This window comes from Podarcis vaucheri (assembly GCF_965113315.1).
Source record: "Podarcis vaucheri genome assembly, chromosome: 6".
Taxonomy (NCBI): Eukaryota; Metazoa; Chordata; class Lepidosauria; order Squamata; family Lacertidae; genus Podarcis; species Podarcis vaucheri.
This window is the reverse complement of record NC_138764.1, coordinates 11,229,331-11,252,353: the sequence shown is the minus strand read 5'-3', so window position 1 is coordinate 11,252,353 and position 23,023 is coordinate 11,229,331. Positions and strand designations below refer to the sequence as shown.

At 41.6% G+C, this 23,023-nt stretch overlaps 1 protein-coding gene across 1 annotated transcript in view; it reads left to right on the top strand.

Moving 5' to 3' along the window:
- Window positions 1-23,023, top strand: part of ACBD6 (acyl-CoA binding domain containing 6) — a 100,706-nt gene that overhangs the window by 32,475 nt on the left and 45,208 nt on the right. Inside the window, exons 5-6 of the mRNA XM_082229116.1 lie at window positions 8,771-8,876; window positions 19,573-19,662. Of these exons, the coding sequence (XP_082085242.1) occupies window positions 8,771-8,876; window positions 19,573-19,662 (196 nt within the window). The remainder of the gene's footprint in view (window positions 1-8,770; window positions 8,877-19,572; window positions 19,663-23,023) is intronic.

Here is a 23,023-nt window from a genome sequence, read left to right as displayed (position 1 = left end):
ATGACCCAATGCAAAGATCCTGAGGATCCATGTGGATCCATGCTTTTTAACCACATTTTTGCACCATTGCAGCCCCAGGCAACAGTGGGTGCATGATTTTTGGGGGGCAGGCTGTAGCCATGGACATGTTATGTGCTCTGATGGTGAATTTGGGGGTGACCCAATGCAAAGATCCATGTGGATCCATGCTATGTAACCACGTTTTTGCACCATTGCAGCCCCAGACAACAGTGGGTGCGTGATTTGGGGGGGGGGGAGGCTGTAGCCATGGACATGCTATGTTCTCTGGTGGTGAATTTGGGGGAGACCCAATGCAAAGATCCTGAGGATCCATGTGGATCCATGCTTTTTAACCACATTTTTGCACCGTTGCAGCCCCAGGCAACAGTGGGTGCGTGATTTTGGGGGGGCAGGCTGTAGCCATGGACATGCTATGTTCTCTGGTGGTGAATTTTGGGGTGACCCAATGCAAAGATCCTGAGGATCCATGCTTTTTAACCACATTTTTGCACCGTTGCAGCCCCAGGCAACAGTGGGTGCATGATGGGGGGGGGCAGGCTGCAGCCATGGACATGCTATGTTCTCTGGTGGTGAATTTGGGGGTGACCCAATGCAAAGATCCATGTGGATCCATGCTTTTTAACCACATTTTTGCACCATTGCAGCCCCAGGCAACAGTGGGTGCATGATTTTTGGGGGGCAGGCTGTAGCCATGGACATGCTATGTGCTCTGATGGTGAATTTGGGGTGACCCAGTGCAAAAATCCTTAGGATCCATGTGGATCCATGCTTTTTAACCACATTTTAAGTGGGGAGGGAAGGAAAAACACAGAAGGGCTAAGAATGCAGGAGTGGGGTATAACGGGAGGGAGGAAAGGAAGGCAAAAGTTTCCCCCACGCACCCACCCAAGCCAGCCAGCTCTCTCTCTCTCCCTCCCTCCCTCCCTCCCTCTGTCTCTCTGTCTCTCTCTCCCACCTGCATGTTTTCAGCAGCACCGGAGCACAGAGAGGAAGGAGCGGAGCATGGAGAGGAATTAGAGGGACGCTCTGCTTTCCCCTCTACTTGCCTGGAGGGGAGGGGCTTTCCCTGCTCTTTGTTCCGTTTGAGCAAACACAGTAACGAAACAGAGGAAGGTGGGCAGTAAGACCCGGAGGCAGAGTGCAGGAAAGCAGCAACTTCCTCTTTTCAAGGCTTCCCTTCTCCATGAAGCGCGGTTTGATTTTTGCCTAATTTTTTGGCTCCAGGGACCACACATTCGCTGCATAACACGCACAGACATTTCCCCTTCCTTTTTAGGAGAAAAAATCTGCGTGTTATAGAGCGAAAAATACGGTAATTTCCTAAGGGAGGGGTGAGGACTACTGAATGTTTTTATGTCTGTCATACACTTTGAAAACACTAAAGCACTGTGCCTAATGAAGATATTAATACCTCACCCAGCCCCAATATTTTTCCGTTCCACCTGACTCTTAGTTCTTCTATCTACCATGGCCCTGCATGCTAAGCTCTGAGCAATATCCACCATTGCATGAAGGCAGTCCCCCACCCATCTGCTCCAGAGTAGATCGTTTGGGCATGCCAGGAGCTGTGGTGGGAAGGAAAAATAATTCCACCAGCAGTGTCGTTTCCACTGGCAAATGGATGCTGTTGGATTTTACCCTCTTATTTTAAATTTTGCAGAACCTTAATGAAAGGAAACACAAGCAAACTGCTGAAAATGCCTTTGTGATGGTGTCTGGATTTGGTGCCCTGAGGGAATGAATTATGTGATATTGTAGAAAAGTCACCTGTCCAATAATCTGTAAGCAGGTGTGTGTGTACTTCTAAACGGCTATAGAAATTAGGCTATAGTTCTATGTACAGTGGTACCTCAGGTTACATACGCTTCAGGTTACAGACTCCGCTAACCCAGAAATAGTACCTCGGGTTAAGAACTTTGCTTCAGGATGAGAACAGAAATCGTGCTCCGGCGGTGCAGCGGCAGCAGGAGCTAAAGTGGTGCTTCAGGTTAAGAACAGTTTCAGGTTAAGAACGGACCTCCGGAATGAATTAAGTACTTAACCCAAGGTACCACTGTACTTTCACTTGGAGGTAAGTCTCATTGAACTCAACAGGACTTACTTCCAAGTATCCATTTGTAGGAATGTGCCAATACCTGCAGACTACTGGTTCATAATGAACTTTAATCGGACCATTGATACTAAATATGTTGCCTGCTCCTGATTTTTTTGGTGTGTGTGTTTTCCCCACTCAACGTCAAATAAAATAAGATGTTTTTCAATATACTGTACCCTTTCTGAAAAACAGCAACCTATGTCTAAACAATGCAAGTAACAACCGTGTCTGCTCACCAGGCACTGCATACAGATACAAAACACACACACACCCTCTCACTCACTCTGTATGTATTCATTTAATGACTAAACACCCTTGTAAACTGCAGAAATATAGCAATGTGCTTTAGCTAGGTGGCAACTGTTTTTTAAGCAGTGTCTTTAAATACTGTTTTTGTTAAGTTGGATATTGCAAATTTCAGAAATGTTTAGTACTGTAGAATGTGAAAACTTGAACAAAACTGATCAAAAATGATTTTTTTAAAGTGGTCCTTTTAGGTAGAAGTACTAAAGGAACAGATTAAAAAGTAAAGGATAGTTTTTTGCAGCAGCATGAAGAGGGAACTGTAATGATCTCCTTCCTTGTTTTGGGAACGCTACAGGGAACTAAACTGCCAAGAAATGATGGGCTATTGTCTCTTCCCTCTCCTCACAATCTTCTCCAGCATTTTTTATAGTCCCTATCATATTTTGTAGTCTGATGCCATGTAATCTATCAGAATTTTATTAATCCCATTAACAGAGGCAGCCATCTGGCCAACTCTGAGCTAGACTAGTACTGAACTGGAATGATTGATGGCTCTGGAATTGATTAGTTGATCTGAGAGACAAATGAACTGTTTTGGCAGAAAATACCAGAGGTCACTGCGTGTGGTCAGGCGCAAAGGCCTGCAGAATTTTAAAGAGCAGCTTTTTCCATACAGTTGTAAACTTCCCCTAAAACTAACAGATTCCAGAAACAACCTAATGATTGAGGCTTGCAATTCTATACATGGCTACTTGGGAGTAAGTTCCACTGAACTCAGTGAGACTTCTGAATGTACCTGTTTAGGATTGTGCTATAAAACTTCAACTGATTGTTAAGTGTGCGGAACTAAGACATACTCCATGATTTTGTCAAGAATATACAGCTTTTTTCTTGGCAGTGGCTTGGCTCAGATAGGTAAGCACCAATTCTGACCATAGTTACACATGCCTCAGTTATGGGGTGGGTAACTTTCATGCTTGCAGGATCAACCTGTGTTTTTCAGTAGAACCGCTGGAGCCAAGGGCGTAACATTGAAAAATTTTGAATTGAGGGATTTGTTTTTGAGCATCAGAACTGAACTCTCTGTCCTTCCATGCAAAAATCCACTTATGGTTAACAACCCCATCAGGTTTCTTCATTTCAGTAATGCAATTTAAGGAGGAATAATTTTGATAATAAACAACTGAGAGTCAGAAATTCTTGCCAGTCAACTGGAAATTTCTGAGAGATCTACCCAGTAGATCCCAGTCTGCCTTCTGCCCACCCCTGCCTTAGTTTGGTCTTGGTGGGATTACTGCAACACATATTGTGTGGGGTTGCCTCTCAAAAGTGTTCAGAAAATACAGTTACTCTAGAATGCTGCAGGCATACTCTTGAGCAGAACTGGTTATTGCAACTCATTTGCTAAAACAGTTTTACTAGATCCTGATCCTGTTTTTGAGCACAATTCAAATTTCTGGTTATAGCTCTAAATAATTTTGGGACCACTTCCTCCAGTAGGAATCTACTTAGGGATAGATTGCAGCTCATGGTTTGTCTGGTGGATGGAAAACATGGCTTAACTCACAACAGTATGCAGCAAAAAGACTACAATCTCCTGTGCATATTTGCGCGTTCAATTAGCAATATGTTTGAACTAAGCCTTTGTATATCGAATGCACTTATGTGGAGGAGCAGGGAAATGCTCTCCTTTTTAAAGGGAAAAAGGTTGGCGTGAGTGATTTCCATAGCTGTCAACTTTTCCCTTTTCTTGCGAGGAATCCTATTCAGAATAAGGGAATTTCCCTTAAAGGGAAACGTTGACAGCTATGGTGATGTCACAGACATCTCATAAGTATACCTGACAATTGAATAGTCATATTACACACACTATCAATTGTAGGACTTTTTGGTAGCAGTGGGGAGAAAATTTGATTTTGCTGTCAATTACAATTTGTGATTTAACTGTTGGTAATTGTTACTTCCCCAGCAGCAGAGATGTAGCCCGAAGGAGAGAGATCTGTATCCCCATGGTCATAGGGTTGGGTGGGGCAAGAGTGGCAAAGGAATTTGTCAAGGAATTTGCCATTTGTAGAAGCCTTCAGGGGGTTTACTTGCATTCTTACTTTCTGACAAGCACAATGGATTTTTACTTTTCATTTTAACTGGATAGGCGCTAGAGTATTAGCAAAGGCTACCTCCCCTTGTGTTGTAAGAGTCAAAAAACCTGTTGCATTGAGGGGGTTAGTTATGCTATCACTTTTCTTGGTAATCTTGAATTTTGTGCATACTTCTTTCATGCATGGGCAATTGGCTGACACATGTCTTGTTATGTCCTAGTTATTCTCTGAGGACAGCACAGAAGTGTGCAGACAAGTGGCCAACACTTCCACCCTGGGGAGCCAGACTGTTCAGAATAAACTTGAGTTATGGATTTATTCAGCTTGTAAAACCTCAGCTGGCATAAATAATTGAGAAAGCAAAGGTTTGTCTGCAGTGCATACCTCAGGGACACGTGCCTGCTTCTCTCCCTCCCACCTCCCTTTCTTATGAAAATGATCCCAGTTGCACTGATAGATAATAACAACACCAAGCAATTAAAAGCTATGGGTGGCTGGAGAGAGGAGAAAAGGTTCACTTAATGAGCTTTTCCTCTTCCTGTGCCCAGGAGAGCCTCAGAAGTGACGGGGCGATTAAACGAAGAGATAATTATAGATTATGTGAAGATGGGTCCCTTGGGGGGTAAGAAGGCCTTGACATAAACAGTAACTGTTGCAACTGTGCCTTGGCTCCCATCTCTCTCTCTCTCTCTCTCTCTCTCTCTCTCTCTCTCTGCTTCATTGAGCTTCAGTACACTCAGTGGCACAGTGCCAAGCAGAAAGGCAAGGCCACCTGTTTGTGGCACATGGGCCTTGCTGGGCAAGGTAGGATCCTTCAACCAAATCTCCTTCTACCACAACAATTAGACAGGTCCAGAAAAACAGAGAGGGTATAGTGATGGAGCATAACCACCCTCTCAGCTGTCTGTTTAGCTTCACAGGTGACCCATCACAAATGTAGGCAGACAGGGAAGATTCTGTGCAGCGTTTCCAATGATGCAGAATAATCCCAGAGCCTTTTCTTTTAAAAGAGTAGAAATTCGAAAGACTCACTGGATAATATGAGCTGCTTGTGGGGCAAGATAAAAAAGGGAAGAAATTTCAGGGCTTCATCCAGATAAACCGAGCATAAGCATCTTTTCTCCTTCACGAAGAAGTTCAAACTGCATAGACTATTTTAAAAAGCTTAAATAACTTTTCTAAATAAGCAGAGTTTCAATTGTTTAGTGAATTATCATCAAAGAAACAAGAGGCAGCCAGGAGTGCTGTATTCCTCTTTTCACTAATGATCCTTCTGCTTCTGCCAGTTTTTTTTAGTGCTAGTACCATTCAGTGTTTATTAAGTTCCAATTATATGTGTGCAAATTGGAGAACTGGGCCCAAACTAACAAAATTAATTTCATTAGGGACAAATGTAAGGTTTTGCCCTTAGGCAGAAAGAACCAGCTGCACAAATATAAGATGGGGGACACCTGGCTTACTAGTAGTACATGTGTAAAGGATCTAAGTGGACCACAAGCTTAACATAAGTCAGTAGTGTGATCCAGCAGCAAAAAAAGTTAATGCTATTCTAGGCTGCATCAATAGACACATAGTGTTCAGATCAAGGGAAGCAATAGTAGCACTCTATTCTGCCTTGGTCAGTGCACACCTGGAATACTGTTCTGGGCGCCACAATTTAAGAAGGATATTGACAAGCTGGAATGTGCAGAGGAGGGCAACCAAGATTTGATCATAAACCAACTTTATGAGGAGCTGTTGAAGGAGCTGGTATGTTTAGCCTGGAAAAGAGGAGACTGAGAGGAGATCTGATAGCCATCTTGAAATATCTTAAGGGCTGTCACATGGAAGATGGAGCAATCTTGTTTTCTCCTGCTCTGGAGGGTAGGACCAGTGGCTTCAAGTTACAGGATAGCAGATTCCGACTAAACATGAGGAAGAACTTTCTGACAGTAGGAGCTGTTGAACAGTGCAATGGACTCCTTCAGGAGCCCTTTCTCTCTCTTTTTTTTAAAGCAAGAAAGCCTTCAGATATATGATTTCCCCACTTACAACCTGCAGTAGTATATAGCACCCAATGTAGGTAAACGGAAAGTGCATATGCTTAGGAGAAAGATTCTTTAGAGACCACATCCACAGTGAGGAGTAGGTCAGAGGAAGTCTGTTCTGGCATTTTTTCTGCAGCAGGAGCCCAGTATCAGCACTTTCGTTTTAAAAGTGCTACACTAGCAGAAGGGAAGGAGAAGAAATCCCTGAGTTCTGAAGAATGAATCATAATTCACAAAGCACATAAAGCTAAAGGAGTTAAGAAACAGCATAAGTGATGTGCCATTTGTTCTGGGGGGTTTTCTCACCTGTTTCAGCACATACATTGTTTCTTGGAGGGATTGTTGCTTGCAAGATATAAAAGCCATCAATTATTGTATTGTTTTGTGTTTGAACTACGAAAGTGGTTATATTTTATTTGACCTCTTGATTAGTTTGTTATTGCATAGTGATGTCAGTATCCTGCTTGCATGTAAGCTATACTTCAATTTGTGAACTGTGAGATTAGTTCCATTATAACCTGGAACCTTTTTTTGCAGCACGATGAATTTGAAGTTGGCAGTGCTCCCATTGTAGCAAGCTTATCGTTTGCTGAGACTTCAGCTCGTAGTTTCTGCTTATGTTACTGTGGACAAACAAGCTAAATACCATCAAATTGCACCAGAGTATTTGAAAATGAGGCAATAAAATGGGGGTAGGGAGTGAAAACATGTTAATTGTAGCATTGCTCCTATCGTTTGAAAACTAACACTGATGGTTATGGGTGTTTTGTGGCTATCTTTCTGGTAGAACTGAATTTCTTTCCCCTTTGTAAGTCACTCAGGAAATGTTCAGTTCTAAGTGAGGTATAATTTTTTTTAGTTTAATGTGTTTTCTAAAGTGTGTATTGCTCTGAACCAGACTAGACTGTTATCAAACATGTTTCATTGTGTAAACATGAAGGGTAGATATACTTTCTGGCATGCTTTTAAGTCAGTGTCTTGGTTCCATGTTTTGAGTTACTTTTGTGTTTCACAACTTGGAGAAGTTCAGATTAAGAGTGCTAAAGTATATCCACAAGATAAACCTGATCATACAGCAATGAAAGACTTTGACAGGGCACACTCAACATTTCCAGTTTGTATTGTACCTCTCTCATTATTTCATTCATTCATATATTCCTCTTGTTTATCATCACCTTATTTTAAAAAGGCAAGGTAGCTTAGGTTAATTAGAGACTACCTGGCTTATTGAGGCACACCAGAAAAGGGATGTGTGCATAGCAAAAGCCTTATTCATATCTCAGTTTAATAAGCCAAGGTATAATTGTCTGAATGTGGCCATAGGTTTCACAACAATGTTGGTTCAGTTTCATTGCCAGTTTGGTTTATGCGAACAGTAGTTTAGAAACCAAACCAACATTTGAGCTTACAAATGCATAACAAGCAAACTGTGGTTTAGACAAAGATTTGTCTGCATTTGTTTTCTACCCTCTCAGCACTTGGCTTCAGAAACACTTTAACCACCCTAGTGCAACAGTTTGTGGAGTTGGAGAGAGCCTATTGTAGCTGCCAAACTTTGGTTTCTGATTCTAGTTCATTTGCTAATTGCAAACGATGGTTTGTTAGTTGAGACGCAACACCAAACCACATGTTATCTTTCCAAACCCTTCTGCCTTCCTTTCAAGCGTCCTTTTGAGAAAATCTGGTTTGCTGCTCACCACTGGATGGTGATACTGAGATTACATCCATTGGAGTTTTTGTTGGTGACCTTTTCCAACTAGCCCACTTTTTATAAGTTATCTGTATCAGACTTGTAACTTTTTTTGGGGGGGGGCGTCTTCAGAAATAGGGAGAACAGACCCTGATGTGTAAATAATGGATGGCAGAAGGAATATTCCATATTTATTTTGCTAAGAAATACTGTCAGCCCCAGTGCACTAATAGATATTAAAGTCTGTACATGTCAAATGGGGCTTTATAGAGATATATTAAGGGGCAACTTTAGATACTAATTTATTATGAATTCGTGCACATTTTTCCTCAAGGCTGAAATTGGTTTGTGTTGGTTTTCTTCATTCCTTGCGGGAGGTTAGCTTTCAGTATATTGTTTTAGTTATGTGTGATGCAGAGTGTATCCCAACCTGAATTATGCTGTTTGCATTCAAAGCACTGGAAATCTGCAGTACTCAGTAATGCTGAAATGATTGAATTGGTGGAAAAGCCGGGCATCTTATGTTTGTGTAGTTCCTGTGCGTTGCTCAGTAACAGTACGCATTTGCTCACTCTCCCTTATGTCTACTTAGGGAAGAAGATAAGAACATATTTGACTACTGCAGAGAAAACAACATTGACCATGTAACCAAAGCCATCCGATCAAAAAAAGTGGATGTGAATACGAAAGATGAGAAGGTATTGGGCCAGGGGAGGGATTAATCTGTCTTAAAGGCTGGTATGTCAAATTAATGTCTCCTCATTTCTCTAATCCTTCCTTGCAGCTGCTATATCTCTGCTGCAGTGTGTCTGACCAGACATCTGTTAGTGGAAGAATTGTCCAACTCTGCCATTCCTAAGCAACAATTACCTGACACATGGTTGGACTTTGACTTTTGAATGCGATAACAGTTACAGCAGGTCAGAGATAGGCTGGTGTTTAAAGCAAAAACACAAAACCCCAAATGGCACCCCTCTTCCTCTTAATTAACATGGGGCACATGCCCTGGGGAAATTCTCCAGTGCAATCCTAATTGAAATGAATAGTTAATTTTAATGTGGCTGGCACAGGAAAGAAATTTGGTGGATTGTCCCTATGGATTTGATCTGTCTGCTTCCCACTCCACCTCTTAATGGCACCCAAAAACTTTCCAAAGAAGCCACATGCCCTATAGATGAGCCCTCTCTGGACTGATGGCAAAGAGAATGGGAGCTTAATTGAATAACCGTACTCTGGTTCAAGAAATATCTGATAAAGCAGTGGTGTAAATAGGAGTACCCTGTAATGTTTTTCATTGGCAATAGCTCCACATATGGAACACTCTTATTAACTAAACTGTATTTGGACACCCTTTGCTGCCCTTCTGTATCTGTGCAGCAGATATTCACATCACTTGACCATAGGCTATTTGTGAACACGATTTTGCTGGTGTGGCTAAAATCAGTCTGGATTATGTGGGATGTACTTCATACAAATGACTTGCTTTATGGAGGGGTACCCATATTGTTCTTGACTTCAACATCAATTGTGTTGCCATTGTGACATATGAAATGGGCCTTAGAAATGATGGAGCAGCAGCTAATTCATTGCCAGTGAAGTGTCTTTATACCTTTGCCAAAAGAGGGGCAGCTCTTTCACTTGTCATCTAAAGGAGTTTTAGGGTAAAATATATGTCAGCGATGTTCCCTGAAAACTTATTTTTACAATAAAGTGCTATATTATGGTCTGGCGTGCTGAAGTGCTTCAGGCTTCTGTGAGCCATGCCTTTGAATGTGTACTCACCCACCCTCTACCCAATGTAACTTTGTCAGAAGGAACAAGCAGATTATGTTTCTAGCATTTTTTGTAGTGCCAGAAATTCTCCTTCTTGCCGTGCCTTCACAACGAGAAGTAAAAATTTAACAGTGCAATTTATGCATACTGGGATTTTCCCTCTGCTTTCTCTATACTGAGGTTCAGCTTCATATAGGGAAATTAATTTTCTTTAGTGAGTTAGGTCCAGGCTTTACCTTCCATACACAGAAGGCTTTTCATCCAGTGGAGGGATCCTACTGGTGGAAGTGGAGAAGGTGACCGTTGCCAATTTCCCCCTTCCTCTACAGCACCTACTGCCACTTCCCACACCGTTCCTCGGGTCCCTCAGCCTTCTGAAATGTACTTCCCATTGTTGGAAGCAAAGTCTTGATCCAACCCGAAGATAAAACGAGATAGGATGGCTGTAAGTTACTTCTTGCTCTGCACTGGTTGGAGAAGGGGAGGCATGGTATCTTGGTCTGCACTAATAACTCAGTAGCAGTGTTAAGAGAATTATCATTATTACTGGAGCTAGACCTCAGTGTCCATGATGGCTGTGGAGTGATGGGCATGGAGAAGCTCCTTCACATATACTGGGCCAAGGCCATTTAAGGCTTTAAAGCTCAGCACCAACACTCGCAAAGCTCCTTTTTAAAGGCTTGAGAGTTTCCCAGATAGTAAATATCTGGCGCGTAAATGGTCAGACAAACTAAAACTTGTTTGACTTGCTGGTTACTATCTTTGCCCACTGACTATTTGTCCTGCTTTTGGCCTGTAACATGTAGTCGCTCAGCATATTGTGTTGCGGTGAACAGATGAAGTGCTTACGCATTCATAGACTGAGACGCCACAAATTCAGTTGGGTTCTCTTGTAGCTCTAAGCAGATTTCTGCCCTTTGAGCCATGACATTCCCGGCTGGGGTTCTGAATGCTGATGGCATGGCTTTTTATTATTAATCAGGAACTCATATGAATTAATTTGATGAAAGCAGGGGAGGGAGTTTAAAATTCAAGGCTAGAAACTCATCCTCGATGAAGTGAACTGAAACATCTGTGTGTTTCTACAGTACATTGTTCAGCTCTATCAGTATTGCCAGAGGTCACAGGTTGTTTAGCCATATAGGATAAATTTGTATAAATTGCAAGTCCAGGAATGGTTTGTGATTATTTTCTGGTGATCAGTGGTAATAAACCAGAAATGAACTTTCTGATATCTATAGCAATAAACTAGTAATCCAAGCCACTTCTAGGCTACTGTTAGAGGCATATGACTTTCTGGAATATCTGCTTCTAGAAAGATAGGGTATTCTTCAGTTAATGAATTCATTATATGCCCCATTCTTATCAAAGATGAAAACAACAGGTTCTTTCACACCTTTATTATCAAACCGTCAGCATCATTGCAACTCTTCTCGTTACTTTTCCCAAGTCAGTGACTGTACGTGGAGGCTTCTTACATGACTTGGCCGTAGAAAAGTTTTATGTACAGTGGTACCTCGGGGTACATACGCTTCGGGTTACATCCGCTTCAGGTTACAGACTCCGCTAACCCAGAAATAGTACCTCGGGTTAAGAACTTTGCTTCAGGATGAGAACAGAAATCATGCGGCAGCGGGAGGCTCCATTAGCTAAAGTGATGCTTCAGGTTAAGAACAGTTTCAGGTTAAGAACAGACATCCAGAACGAATTAAGTACTTAACCCGAGGTACCACTGTATAGCTATGAAATGCACTTTTAGTAGTACAGTGGTACCTTGGGTTAAGTCCTCCTTTTCAAACCCAGGCAGCCTTTGGGAAGGTGGTGGGGAAGGTGCTCAAATCGCCTCAAGAGCATCCAACCTCCCAAAGGCTTTGGGAAGGGGGTGCCAGGGCCCTTGGGCACAAGCTGATAGAAAAAAAGCACTGTTAAAACAATGCCAAAAGAGCTCTTAAGCAGGGCTGGGAGGAATTCATACGGATGTGGGGTGATTTCATGCTGTTTAAAAAGGGTGCCAGTCAGCTCTTGAGGATTATATCCTCTCTGCAGTCATGGGGAAAGGTTTTGAAATTGCAGATGTCCCACCCTCCCAGTCCCAAATTAGGCGAAATCACCTTCCTTTTGAAGGAAATCTGCCCCGTGCCCCACCCAGGATGCAAATAGAGGCTGCTGTATGAGAGCATATGCACAACAACTTTGGGCAATCTCCCCCAAAGAAAGCTCAACAACTCTTGCAGGTGTGTGCCCGCCCCTGGTGCCTGTTGGGCATGCTCTGCCGCTGTGCGCAATCACATTCACACACACACACATGCTCTCTCTTGCAGTCCCAGGTAGAATCAGCTGCCTTCGCCCGCTCCTCTCTGTGCATCCCTCAGATTTGAAGGTGGCAGGTCAGCTGTTTGCTTTGTGGGTCTCTTCACCACCCCACCCCTTCCTCTTTCGTGCCAGGAAAGGCCTCTTATTTTAATTTTTTCGCTTGCGGGGGAAAGCTGTTCAGAGCAAGAAATAAAATGGAGCATCTCTGATCTTGCAGCGGGCATTGACTAGCCAAGAAGAAGCCATGAAGAAACTTGCTAGTAAAAACTCATTGTAAAGGGTGCACTTTTTGCCATGCTCATTGCATTCACCAGCAAACACTTTTTTTTTGGTTTCAAGGTTCTGAAAATTGAGGTGCACATTAGATTTGATTGTGCACTAAGACTCGAGTAAATACAGTAATTTTATTTAAGCAACAACTACAAATATGCCCAGTGTTGGAGGTGAAACTGGTATAACTTTGACACCTGAGATGTATATTTTTAGGTCACACTTTTTTGTGATTGTAAGGTGTTTTAAACTGTTTTCAGTATTGTATTTTAAATTGTAACCAAGTCAGTTGGGCAGGGTACAAATAATAAACTGATTATTGTAAACTGCCGTACAGCATAACTTGGGGCGGGTAATAAATTAATATAACAAAAACAATCATACAATTTTTTCCAGTCCAAAAAATGATACAAATGAAACTATAAACATTATAGTAAATTAAAATATTTGTTGTATGTAAGCTTTGAAACAGTTTGTAGATCTCAGTATTTTCATGCAGATAAAAAATATATACTGGTAGTTTTCCGGGGGGGGGGGGAGTTCAGAAAATACCATCCCTATAATGTAACTGAGCAGCAGTAACTTTGACTATTTTTTGTTAAACTTAATAATGTTTAATTCATGTTCAGTATTGAATTTACGAACAGTCATCAATTTCACTTTACCTTGATGCAGAAGATGTAAGGTAACTTAGATCCAGAAGCAAGTGGAGTTAGGAGTTGGTGCTGTAGTTAAAAACAAAAACAGTTTCCCATCATGTCATAGGCATAATATGCTTGGTATGCTACCATACTGCAAGCCTGTTCCATGTTTTATATTTTTGAAAGTACTTTTCTGACATCAAGTCCTAAGAATGTTGCTTATTTAGTAATCCAGTCAGATGCAGTAGCAGTGCTATCAGCATCACTAACTTTGAATCTTTCCTCCCAAGTTATTTGCAGCAGTGTGGATTGCCTGTAACAATATTTTAATACACTGCTTTAAAAAGCATTTCACTCACTGTGCTGAAAGAAAATATTTAATAAGAAATGTTTGCATTTCTTCCCAAGTTTTCCAATGCTTTTCAGAGCCGGAGGAGGAACAAAAAAGATCTATTTTTCTATTCCCCCACCCCCCATGGGTGCATCAAGGTAACTGGACGTAATATTGCAGCAGTGAATACAATATTTCTACTGAATGAGCCTTTTAGTTAATCTTTGCTATGCTGTCTCTTTCTGTCTGAATTAAGAACAGTTCCTATACATGTTGTCTTCAGGCACACACATGTTTGAAAGCAGGCAGTTCTTTTCTTAGCCTCCCCACTTGCTTTGTTTGTGCCTAGACCTGTGACATGCAGCAAAGCAAAATTTATGTGCTGTTCACTTGAGAAACTGCTATACAGGCTGGCCAAGTGAGGCATGGAAGATTTAATAGGCAGGGTCACTGTACTTGGGATTAGATTTATGCATTTTTATTCCAGATCATTTACAGCGTAAGAAGTATCCTCATTCTTTTGCAACTAAAACGTGTTCTCCATGAGAAAAGAACAAAATAGTAATGGACATCCGGAATATATTTTGGGCTGGGCTGGGCTGGGTATATGATGTAATTCCTTGAGAATGAGGGAAACCAGCAGAATGTGATATTGGGAACAGAAGTCTGCTTCCTGTGAATCTTAGCATTTCCGTTTTTTGTCTTGATACCTGTGAAAATATGCTTGAAAGTGTGTGGGTAATAGCTGAAGGTTGTGAACAAACTTTGAGTAGTCAAAGGCCTAGGTATTTCAGTGACCTGCCTTTGACCTCACCCCTTCTATTGACTAGAAAGATTAGACCAATCCTGAAAAATGTGCTTAACCTTCATAATTATTACTAGTTCCAGAATTTAGCTTTCCTTTTCACAGAATTTGGATTACCTGGGCACATAATTTTCATTCTTTCAATGCAGTGTAGACAGCCTTGATTTGGAGCATAAACTAATTCTGTACATATATTAGACTAATCTAAGGTTGAATACATTTTATGCAAGAGATGGGGCATGTTAGAAATGTAAATGAATAAAGTTACTTTGAGTGGGACTCATTTGAGGGCACAGCTCCTAGCAATTTTCAATTTACGGTTTGGGAATAAAATGAATAATCTAGTGGCATACGGTCCTCCTGGGGATGCTGTACAACTGTTAAACACCATAGATTTGGGGCCAAAGATGGACAGGCTGTTCAGCGCATGAAACACTTCCAATTTGGCTTTTGGCGCCGGAGTATTGCTGATTTGCATAAATTGTTTCTGCTTAATCAGTATAGTTTGCAGCATGGGAAGGCCAGACTAACACTGTCCATACCAGGTTTCTCCCCCGCCCCCTCAACACCAGATACCATTTGTGAAATTGTTGGCATTAAGATAATGAATAAGAGTCTTACTAGAATGTTGTATCTCCGAATGGTTTACACTTAAAATTTTAAAATGTGATTATTTAGCACAATGCATAGTATTAGAGAGGTTGCTTTCAATAAACAGTGTCATGTGTATTAGCACATGTGATATATCTGCCTCCAACCACCCAGCTGGTTAATCAAAGGCCTTAGTATTGCCAATTCTTCAAATTTATAACCTTTGGAAAGATAGGGAGATATAGGTAATGCAATTTGGAAGCGCAAGTATGGATATTTTTTATTTGCCTTTGTTTGAGACCCTAGAAAACAACATGCTGTAATGTGGAAGCTTTTCTCATTTAAAAAGGAAGGCTAGCACTTGCAATATTACTCTCGCGAAATGAATTTTTTTCAATTAGATTCTAGGCTACGTTGGTTGCCACTTTTTCTCTCTTTTTTGTTACTGATCCTGTACCTTTAACTGCAGCCTGATATATAGACATTTAACAAATGTAGGTTTGTCCGCCACCCGCCTCACCTGCTTTCCAAGAAAAACGTATCCTGCTGGATTTGTGTCATACTACTTTTAAAGACACAAGGCCAGAAACTTTAAAAAGGTACCAAACCAAAGCTATTCAGAAATGCCTAAAGGCATCTGTACATAGCAGTTTCTACCTGGCCTGCAAACACAGGTAACAGATGCCTTTAGGCATTTTTGCATAGCTTTGTGTACAGGACACTACAGATATTTATTTATTTATATTTAACAAAATGTATGTACTGCTTCATTGTAGAAACAATTTCTATGCAGGTTTTGGTGTCTTCGGGTGTCTTCCCGTGTAAGAGTCGGGGTGTCCGTGCGACGTTTCGACGAGGTCTCACTCGTCATCTTCAGGCTGGTGCTTACGGCTTCTTGTTACTGGAACAGAGCAGAGTCTGGTGTTTGAGTTCCTATAAATACTGTTGAGGGGTGTGGTGTATAGCCTCCAATGTTCTGGGCAAAGAGGAAGTTCCTAGATTAGTGTGCCTTTTCTTCTTTTGTTCCTTAATTACTTGAGGGATATCTTGGGTGATTTCATGAGTGATATTCAGAATATCACTGGGTGGGTCATTAAGTGTAGATTAGTTGCTAAAGCTTTCGTGTCTTGACCTCTTGAGCTTGTGAAGAGTTTTTCTGAGAAGATGGCTGTGCTGCATTTAGTTGTGCTCTGGCTTGGCTTCGTGTATAGGGGCGAGCTATGGTTTTGTGCCTTGTGCCAGCCAGATCTGTGTAGGGATTGCAGGGGGGTGCAGCATCCGGATAGGGGTGCAGCATCGTGTATAGGGGCGAGCTATGGTTTTGTGCCTTGTGCCAGCCAGATCTGTGTAGGGATTGCAGGGGGGTGCAGCATCCGGAGGTGCCACTATAGTTTGGCTACTGGATGGAGTCTGTAATATGTCTGTGGAGAGGGTCTGGGTTTGGGTCTGGTGTGGTTGATTGGTGACGGCGTTCTGTGTGCCTCTGGTTCTGGTGTCGGTTTTTGTGGGGAGGGCTAATTTCCAGATGTCTGGCAGGCGGGACGTGTCGTCACGCTTGTTCATGTTGTGAGGGTGTTTCTCTATCTCGATGGCTTCCATGATTATTCTCTTGTGGTGATGTTCCATGTTAAAGAGCAATTTGGAATCTGCAAAATTAATTTCATGTCCTGTTTCTTTCATGTGTTGGAAAAGAGAGGAAGTTTTTTCTTCTTTTTTGACGGCATTCTTGTGTTCTGCGATACGTGCATTTATTCGTCTGTTTGTTTGTCCAATGTACAAACAAACAGACGAATAAATGCACGTATCGCAGAACACAAGAATGCCGTCAAAAAAGAAGAAAAAACTTCCTCTCTTTTCCAACACATGAAAGAAACAGGACATGAAATTAATTTTGCAGATTCCAAATTGCTCTTTAACATGGAACATCACCACAAGAGAATAATCATGGAAGCCATCGAGATAGAGAAACACCCTCACAACATGAACAAGCGTGACGACACGTCCCGCCTGCCAGACATCTGGAAATTAGCCCTCCCCACAAAAACCGACACCAGAACCAGAGGCACACAGAACGCCGTCACCAATCAACCACACCAGACCCAAACCCAGACCCTCTCCACAGACATATTACAGACTCCATCCAGTAGCCAAACTATAGTGGCACCTCCGGATGCTGCACCCCCCTGCAATCCCTACACAGATCTGGCTGGCACAAGGCACAAAACCATAGCTCGCCCCTATACACGAAGCCAAGCCAGAGCACAACTAAATGCAGCACAGCCATCTTCTCAGAAAAACTCTTCACAAGCTCAAGAGGTCAAGACACGAAAGCTTTAGCAACTAATCTACACTTAATGACCCACCCAGTGATATTCTGAATATCACTCATGAAATCACCCAAGATATCCCTCAAGTAATTAAGGAACAAAAGAAGAAAAGGCACACTAATCTAGGAACTTCCTCTTTGCCCAGAACGTTGGAGGCTATACACCACACCCCTCAACAGTATTTATAGGAACTCAAACACCAGACTCTGCTCTGTTCCAGTAACAAGAAGCCGTAAGCACCAGCTTGAAGATGACGAGTGAGACCTCGTCGAAACGTCGCACAGACACCCCGACTCTTACACGGGAAGACACCCGAAGACACCAAAACCTGCATCCCTGTACCCGTGAAAATCTACGAAAGCAATTTCTATGCAGTTTACATATGGTATACATGTTAACGCTATGTTGGCAGTAGACATAAAATATTGGGCAAATGTTAACCCTGTTTTGCACTCTTCCCACTTGGAGATCCTCCACACACACCTTGGCATCTTTTTTCTTTTCAAGGAAAAGCTCGTGTTTCCTTGAGATGCATTTTTACACGCAGCTTTTTAATTTTGGCGTTCCAAGTTTTTGCTCTTAGGTTGTTGGTGGAGAAAGAGAACTTGCAAAAAAATTAAGCTGTGTTGCAACCCCAAATAAGTTTGTACCTGTTGTTTTAGACTGCCAGAGAAGAAACTGCAGGAAGCCTAGGCTGGAGTGGCAGCCACAATGGAAAGCAGGAAAGTGAATATGCGAGGAAACCACCTAGAGAACTGTGTGGACACAAAATGGAACCTAGCTATTGCATGGGGAAAGCTAATGCCTGACCTGGAACAATTTGTGGATAATCCAGGGTAGGGGGAACCACCAGACTTTTCAATAGGTAGAATAATGCAACCTTCTGCAATCTTGGCAGAGCAGGCCGTCTCTCCGTTCTAGACCTAGTCACTCCTGACATGGAGAATGGACTATAAATGACAGATGAATAAACCAGACTTTTATCAGTGAATTAATTTAAAATCATTTTTGCTTTTGCCAGATATGTTAAGATCCACACACTCCTTTTCAATTCCGTGCTGTATAATTGAGTGCAGTAAGGTTTAATAATTCATAGAACTAATCTGGGTGCCATCTATGTTTCTAAAAAGAATAATTGCCAAAACCCATTCTAATTCATGGTTAATTAGTGTACTATCAAAATAATGTGTTACAAAATTAATTACTTGTTGGGTTAAAAGTGAGCTGAAAAGCTTAATGCGTCGAAGCCTGAGACAGCATTTTCCTACTTAAAATAATGATCTACATCTGCTGCCTTTCTGAATATCATGTAGAATGAAACATGAATTGGGTTAGGTGCAGGTGTCATCCATCCTTCTCAACTTCAAATGTAAAGCTTTGCTGTGTGCTTAAATACCTTGCTTGCTTGCTTGCTTGCTTGCTTGCTTGCTTGCTCAAGATTCATGATGAGGAAGAGCCATACCTACCTAGCTGGTGGCTTTATGAAGCACTGCAAAGAAGTTTGAATAATCCAGAAAGAAATGCACTCTGTTACAAAATTTCATAAGCTGCGTTATGATTTCCAGCTTCACTTTAGTATGGGTGGTTAGGAAGATTTTTTCTGCAAGTGCGGCAGGTCACACTCTGGACCTTGTTTTCTTGGCTGGGCAGGAAGAAAGTGATCTGAAAGTGGGGAGTATTGACATCAGTCCCTTGTCTGATGATCCCAACAACTTTCTCCCTCTGCAGAAGCAGGGGATCTATGAGAATGGTCCTCCCTCAGAGGCTGATGGACCCAATTGCTTTTCAGATGGCCCTGGGGGATTTCCCAACTTATATGACTGAAGCCCTGGGTGACTTGTGGAACATCTGGATGGCTTGGGCTTTTGACATGATTACCCCTGGGCACCCTCTCCCACTTCTTGGAGCCCGCTTGGCTCCCTGGTATACTCCAGAGCTTAGGAAGAGGAAACAAGCTGGGAGATGGCTTGAATGCAAGAGAAAAACTGGTCAAATGCAATTGAACACTGGTGAGGGCTGACCATCAAGCTTACCTGGTGGCCATGAAGACAGCAAAGAAGGCATACTTTGGCTGCCTCCATTACATCCTTATTGGTTTGGTTTGTTCTTACATATTTTGTGTTTTTGTTTTGTGTTTTTGTGTTGTGAATTGCCCTGTGATCTACGGATGAAGGATGGCATACAAATTTAATAAATAATTATAATTCAGAAAGGCAATTATTTTGTTACAGTGCAAGCGCTGTTGATATTAATGTATCAAATGAAATGCTTTGAGGCTCACATTGGTTATTTTAAGCTCTTACAACAGTTTCACTCAATGTTGTTGTTTGCTTGATATTTTAGGGCAGAGCTCTGCTGCACTGGGCATGTGACAGAGGACACAAGGAACTCGCCTCAGTACTGCTGCAACACACGGCAGATGTTAACAGCCAGGTACAGATCGGAGCAGTGACCACTCTGGTATATCTAGTGCATTTCAAAAGGAAAGCAAATACAGCAAAAATGTTCTCAGTTGCACAACTGAAGGATATGTAGGGTTCTTTCAGGATTCTGCTCTGTTTGAGTACTTTTGCTGCCTCTGCTCATCATAATTTCAGTGTTGTACTGTTTAATGTCTCAACAGCACCATGTCATACTTTCTACAGAACACAGGAGCAGCACAGTCCCTTCTTACAAGGGTTTATTAGAAACACAAGTGAAGGGAGGAAGAGATGAATGGAGGACCAACTTGGGTGATATGTGGGAGTTAGCATCCATACATATTAACTGAAAAGCATCACTAGGGTTCTGCTAGCTTGAGGAGTGGGGCAGAATGGCAAGAGCGGGGGGGGGTACCCATTTCCCCTCTGACCATTTGTTGACTTCAAATTGTGCCCCTCCCTGGCTGCTTTCCTATAAACGTGTAGTGGTGGAGATACATGGGTCTCTGTTTCTTTTCCCCTGTGAAGAGAAAGGCAGCTTCAGGTGGGCAATTTTGAGTGAACAAACAATGAGAAGAAAAAGACTGAAGTGTTTCTTTCGCCCTCCTGCTGTTCCTCCTCACACAGATGAGCAGAAGAATTCCGTTAGAAGAATTTTAGAGGAGAGGTTTTATAGAAGCGATGATAGATTGTCTGCATTATGGAGATGTCAGCTAAGGGATGAAAATCAGATAAGTTGAATCTGAGAAAGTGAGGACAATTAAATAATAGAGAGGAGGGGAATTTGTTTAAAGCGTTCTGTTTTCACTTAAAAGTGCTAGGAGCCTAAAGATCACGCAGAAAGAGAACTAATGCATCAGCTTAGAGGTGATGAAATCATGGCTGTTGAAGGGAAATGAGATTTTTTTTTTTTTAAAGATGACATATCAGCAAAAGTGGGGCTTACTTAGCCAAGGGATGAGTAGAGCACAGATTAGAGTTTTATCTAGCTACGAATTTCCTTCCTGATGTAGAGAGTTAATTGACTACTGTTGGGTTATACACACTGGTTTCATGAGAGAGAAACCCTACTAGGGCTGGAACACGATTTATTTCTACAGTCAGTTTCTTTGGTATGATGTGCAGCAACTTGCTTCCTGTGCCCTTGCTTTAAAATACTTACATTAAAAGCAGTCAGCTTTTTCAACAAACAGCTTTTTTACAAACAATGCAATAAATAGTTGACTAATACTTGCTTCATTAGTAAACTGTTATAAAAGTTCAGAAGAAGAATATGTTTCTTAATGAGCAACACAAGCTTAGTTGATGAAGTGTTTAGTGCTTGATACTTAAGTAGGTGCAGTTAAAGTGCATATTATTCTTTGATCCTTAGATATCTTTTCAACCTGGTGTACCATGATAACTCAAAGTTTAAGATGTTCATTTCAGTTTTTGAAAGCAACAAAAATGTACTGGTTGAAAATTTTAAACATGGAATTGACTTGGGAAATAACATTTTTTTTTAAACACAGAAACCTTTTTCTCCTTTTCTCTTTCCTGCTTTTTATATATTGCCATTTTCTAGCCAGATTATTTGGGGTTAATAATGGTTATAAAATGAAAATATTTTGTATTACACCTCCTCTCAAATAATAATAAAGGAGGCTTTCTAAAAGGTCTTGAATGGAATAGAAATGTATCAGACAAGCCAGGCAATGTGCACATAGACACACATGCATCCATGACTCCAACATGGGTTAAATTCTAGTAATATTTTGTGTGTTTGTGGATATGATGTTATCATTATGCTGAGGAAAGCAGAGACCTTTATTCTAGAGGAGGACATTCTCCAAACTACAGTTGCAAACCTTTTCTCAGAATAAAAAAAAGTTTCCACATACACTTTAAACGTCAGAAGATTTGTTCTTTTATACAGTATTAGTTAATTTGAGGTTACAGAAAATTTTAGAACTTTTCTGTTAGTCATGTCCTGTGTCTACACACACCAGTAGTAAACGGAGGCTTGTACCTTCATCAGCTAACCATACAGTAGTAAAACAATGCTTTGCTTGAGAGCTGCATTTGCCAGTCAGAGCGAATAGTACTGGTCTAGGCGAGCACACTTTGATTTCTAAAGCAAAAGTTCGGCCAGTTCTTCAGTGCTTGCAGATGGTACCACATAGTGAATACTAATGTGGAATGGCTAGAATGAGTGTTGGGCAGTGGTTAGATCCAGAGCCAGCATTTTTAGATGATTGTGGGAACCTGAAAAACTGCTGTAGGCACAACACAGTCTAAAAAATACATCTTATATACCGTATTTTTCGCTCTATAACACGCACTCGACCATAACACGCACATAGTTTTTAGAGGAGGAAAATCTGTAGGCATGCCACCCGTAGGCATTTCCTCCATAACACGCACAGACATTTCCCCTTACTTTCTAGGAGGAAAAAAGTGAGTGTTATGGTGCAAAAAATACGGTATATGATGTAAGCAACAAGCAGACATGGATTCATTCACAGGAGGCCTCAGATGTTTCATATGGCAGGACATCTTTGCTGGTCCCAGTTGATTCTCCCAGTCTGTATTTTGGCCTTAAAGACCCGAATGAGAGTGCCGGGAGGGTAAGTTGTAAGAAAGCTTATTTTGCTGTATGAACAGCAACATTGCTGACCATGGGGCACATCTGTTAAGACATCAGACTTAACTTCCAATTCCCCAGCTTTGTGGAGTTTTGAGTGGCCTTTACTCTGGCCTTAAACTGGCAGGTGTTTAGGGGGGGAAATATTTGAACTGCAGCAACAGAGTGGCAGAGCTTTTTTCCTTCCAGATTATAGGGCAGGCTGAGTCCAGCTCTTTTCAGTGTTGATAATTACCTTTAATAATACATTTGAAAAGAGATGGTTATTGCTTGGGATGGAGGGAGTGCAGAAAGAACTAATTTGTGGAGTGGGAGGTAGGCTTTGCTTTGTGTTGAAAAGGGTCATTTGTGTAATCTAATTACCTAAATCCTTAGCCACAGGCCTTTTCCTAGTGGGTGGCTCTGTCTTGAGAGCTATACTTAGAACTTAGATGGTTTGGGCATCTTGTAAGTGAGTGGCTGCCCCAGATCCAAAATCCGCATCTCCTGTTTTGTTTTCTAATTTTAACACAGATAAAAAAATAGGTATGCCTACTGTGAATAAATAGGCAGAGTTCAGATATAACACTTGTCCATGCTTCGTGTTATGTGCACAAGTCTTTGGCTGATTGTGCTCTGCCTTCTCCTCTCCCCTTCCCCTCTCCCATTCACAAGGGAGGAGATCAGAAAACTTCTGTTTTTCAGTTAGCTGCAGTTTGTTCTCATGTGTGAACTTGGAGTGGTGGTTTGTCTTATGATTTAGAGCAGAGGT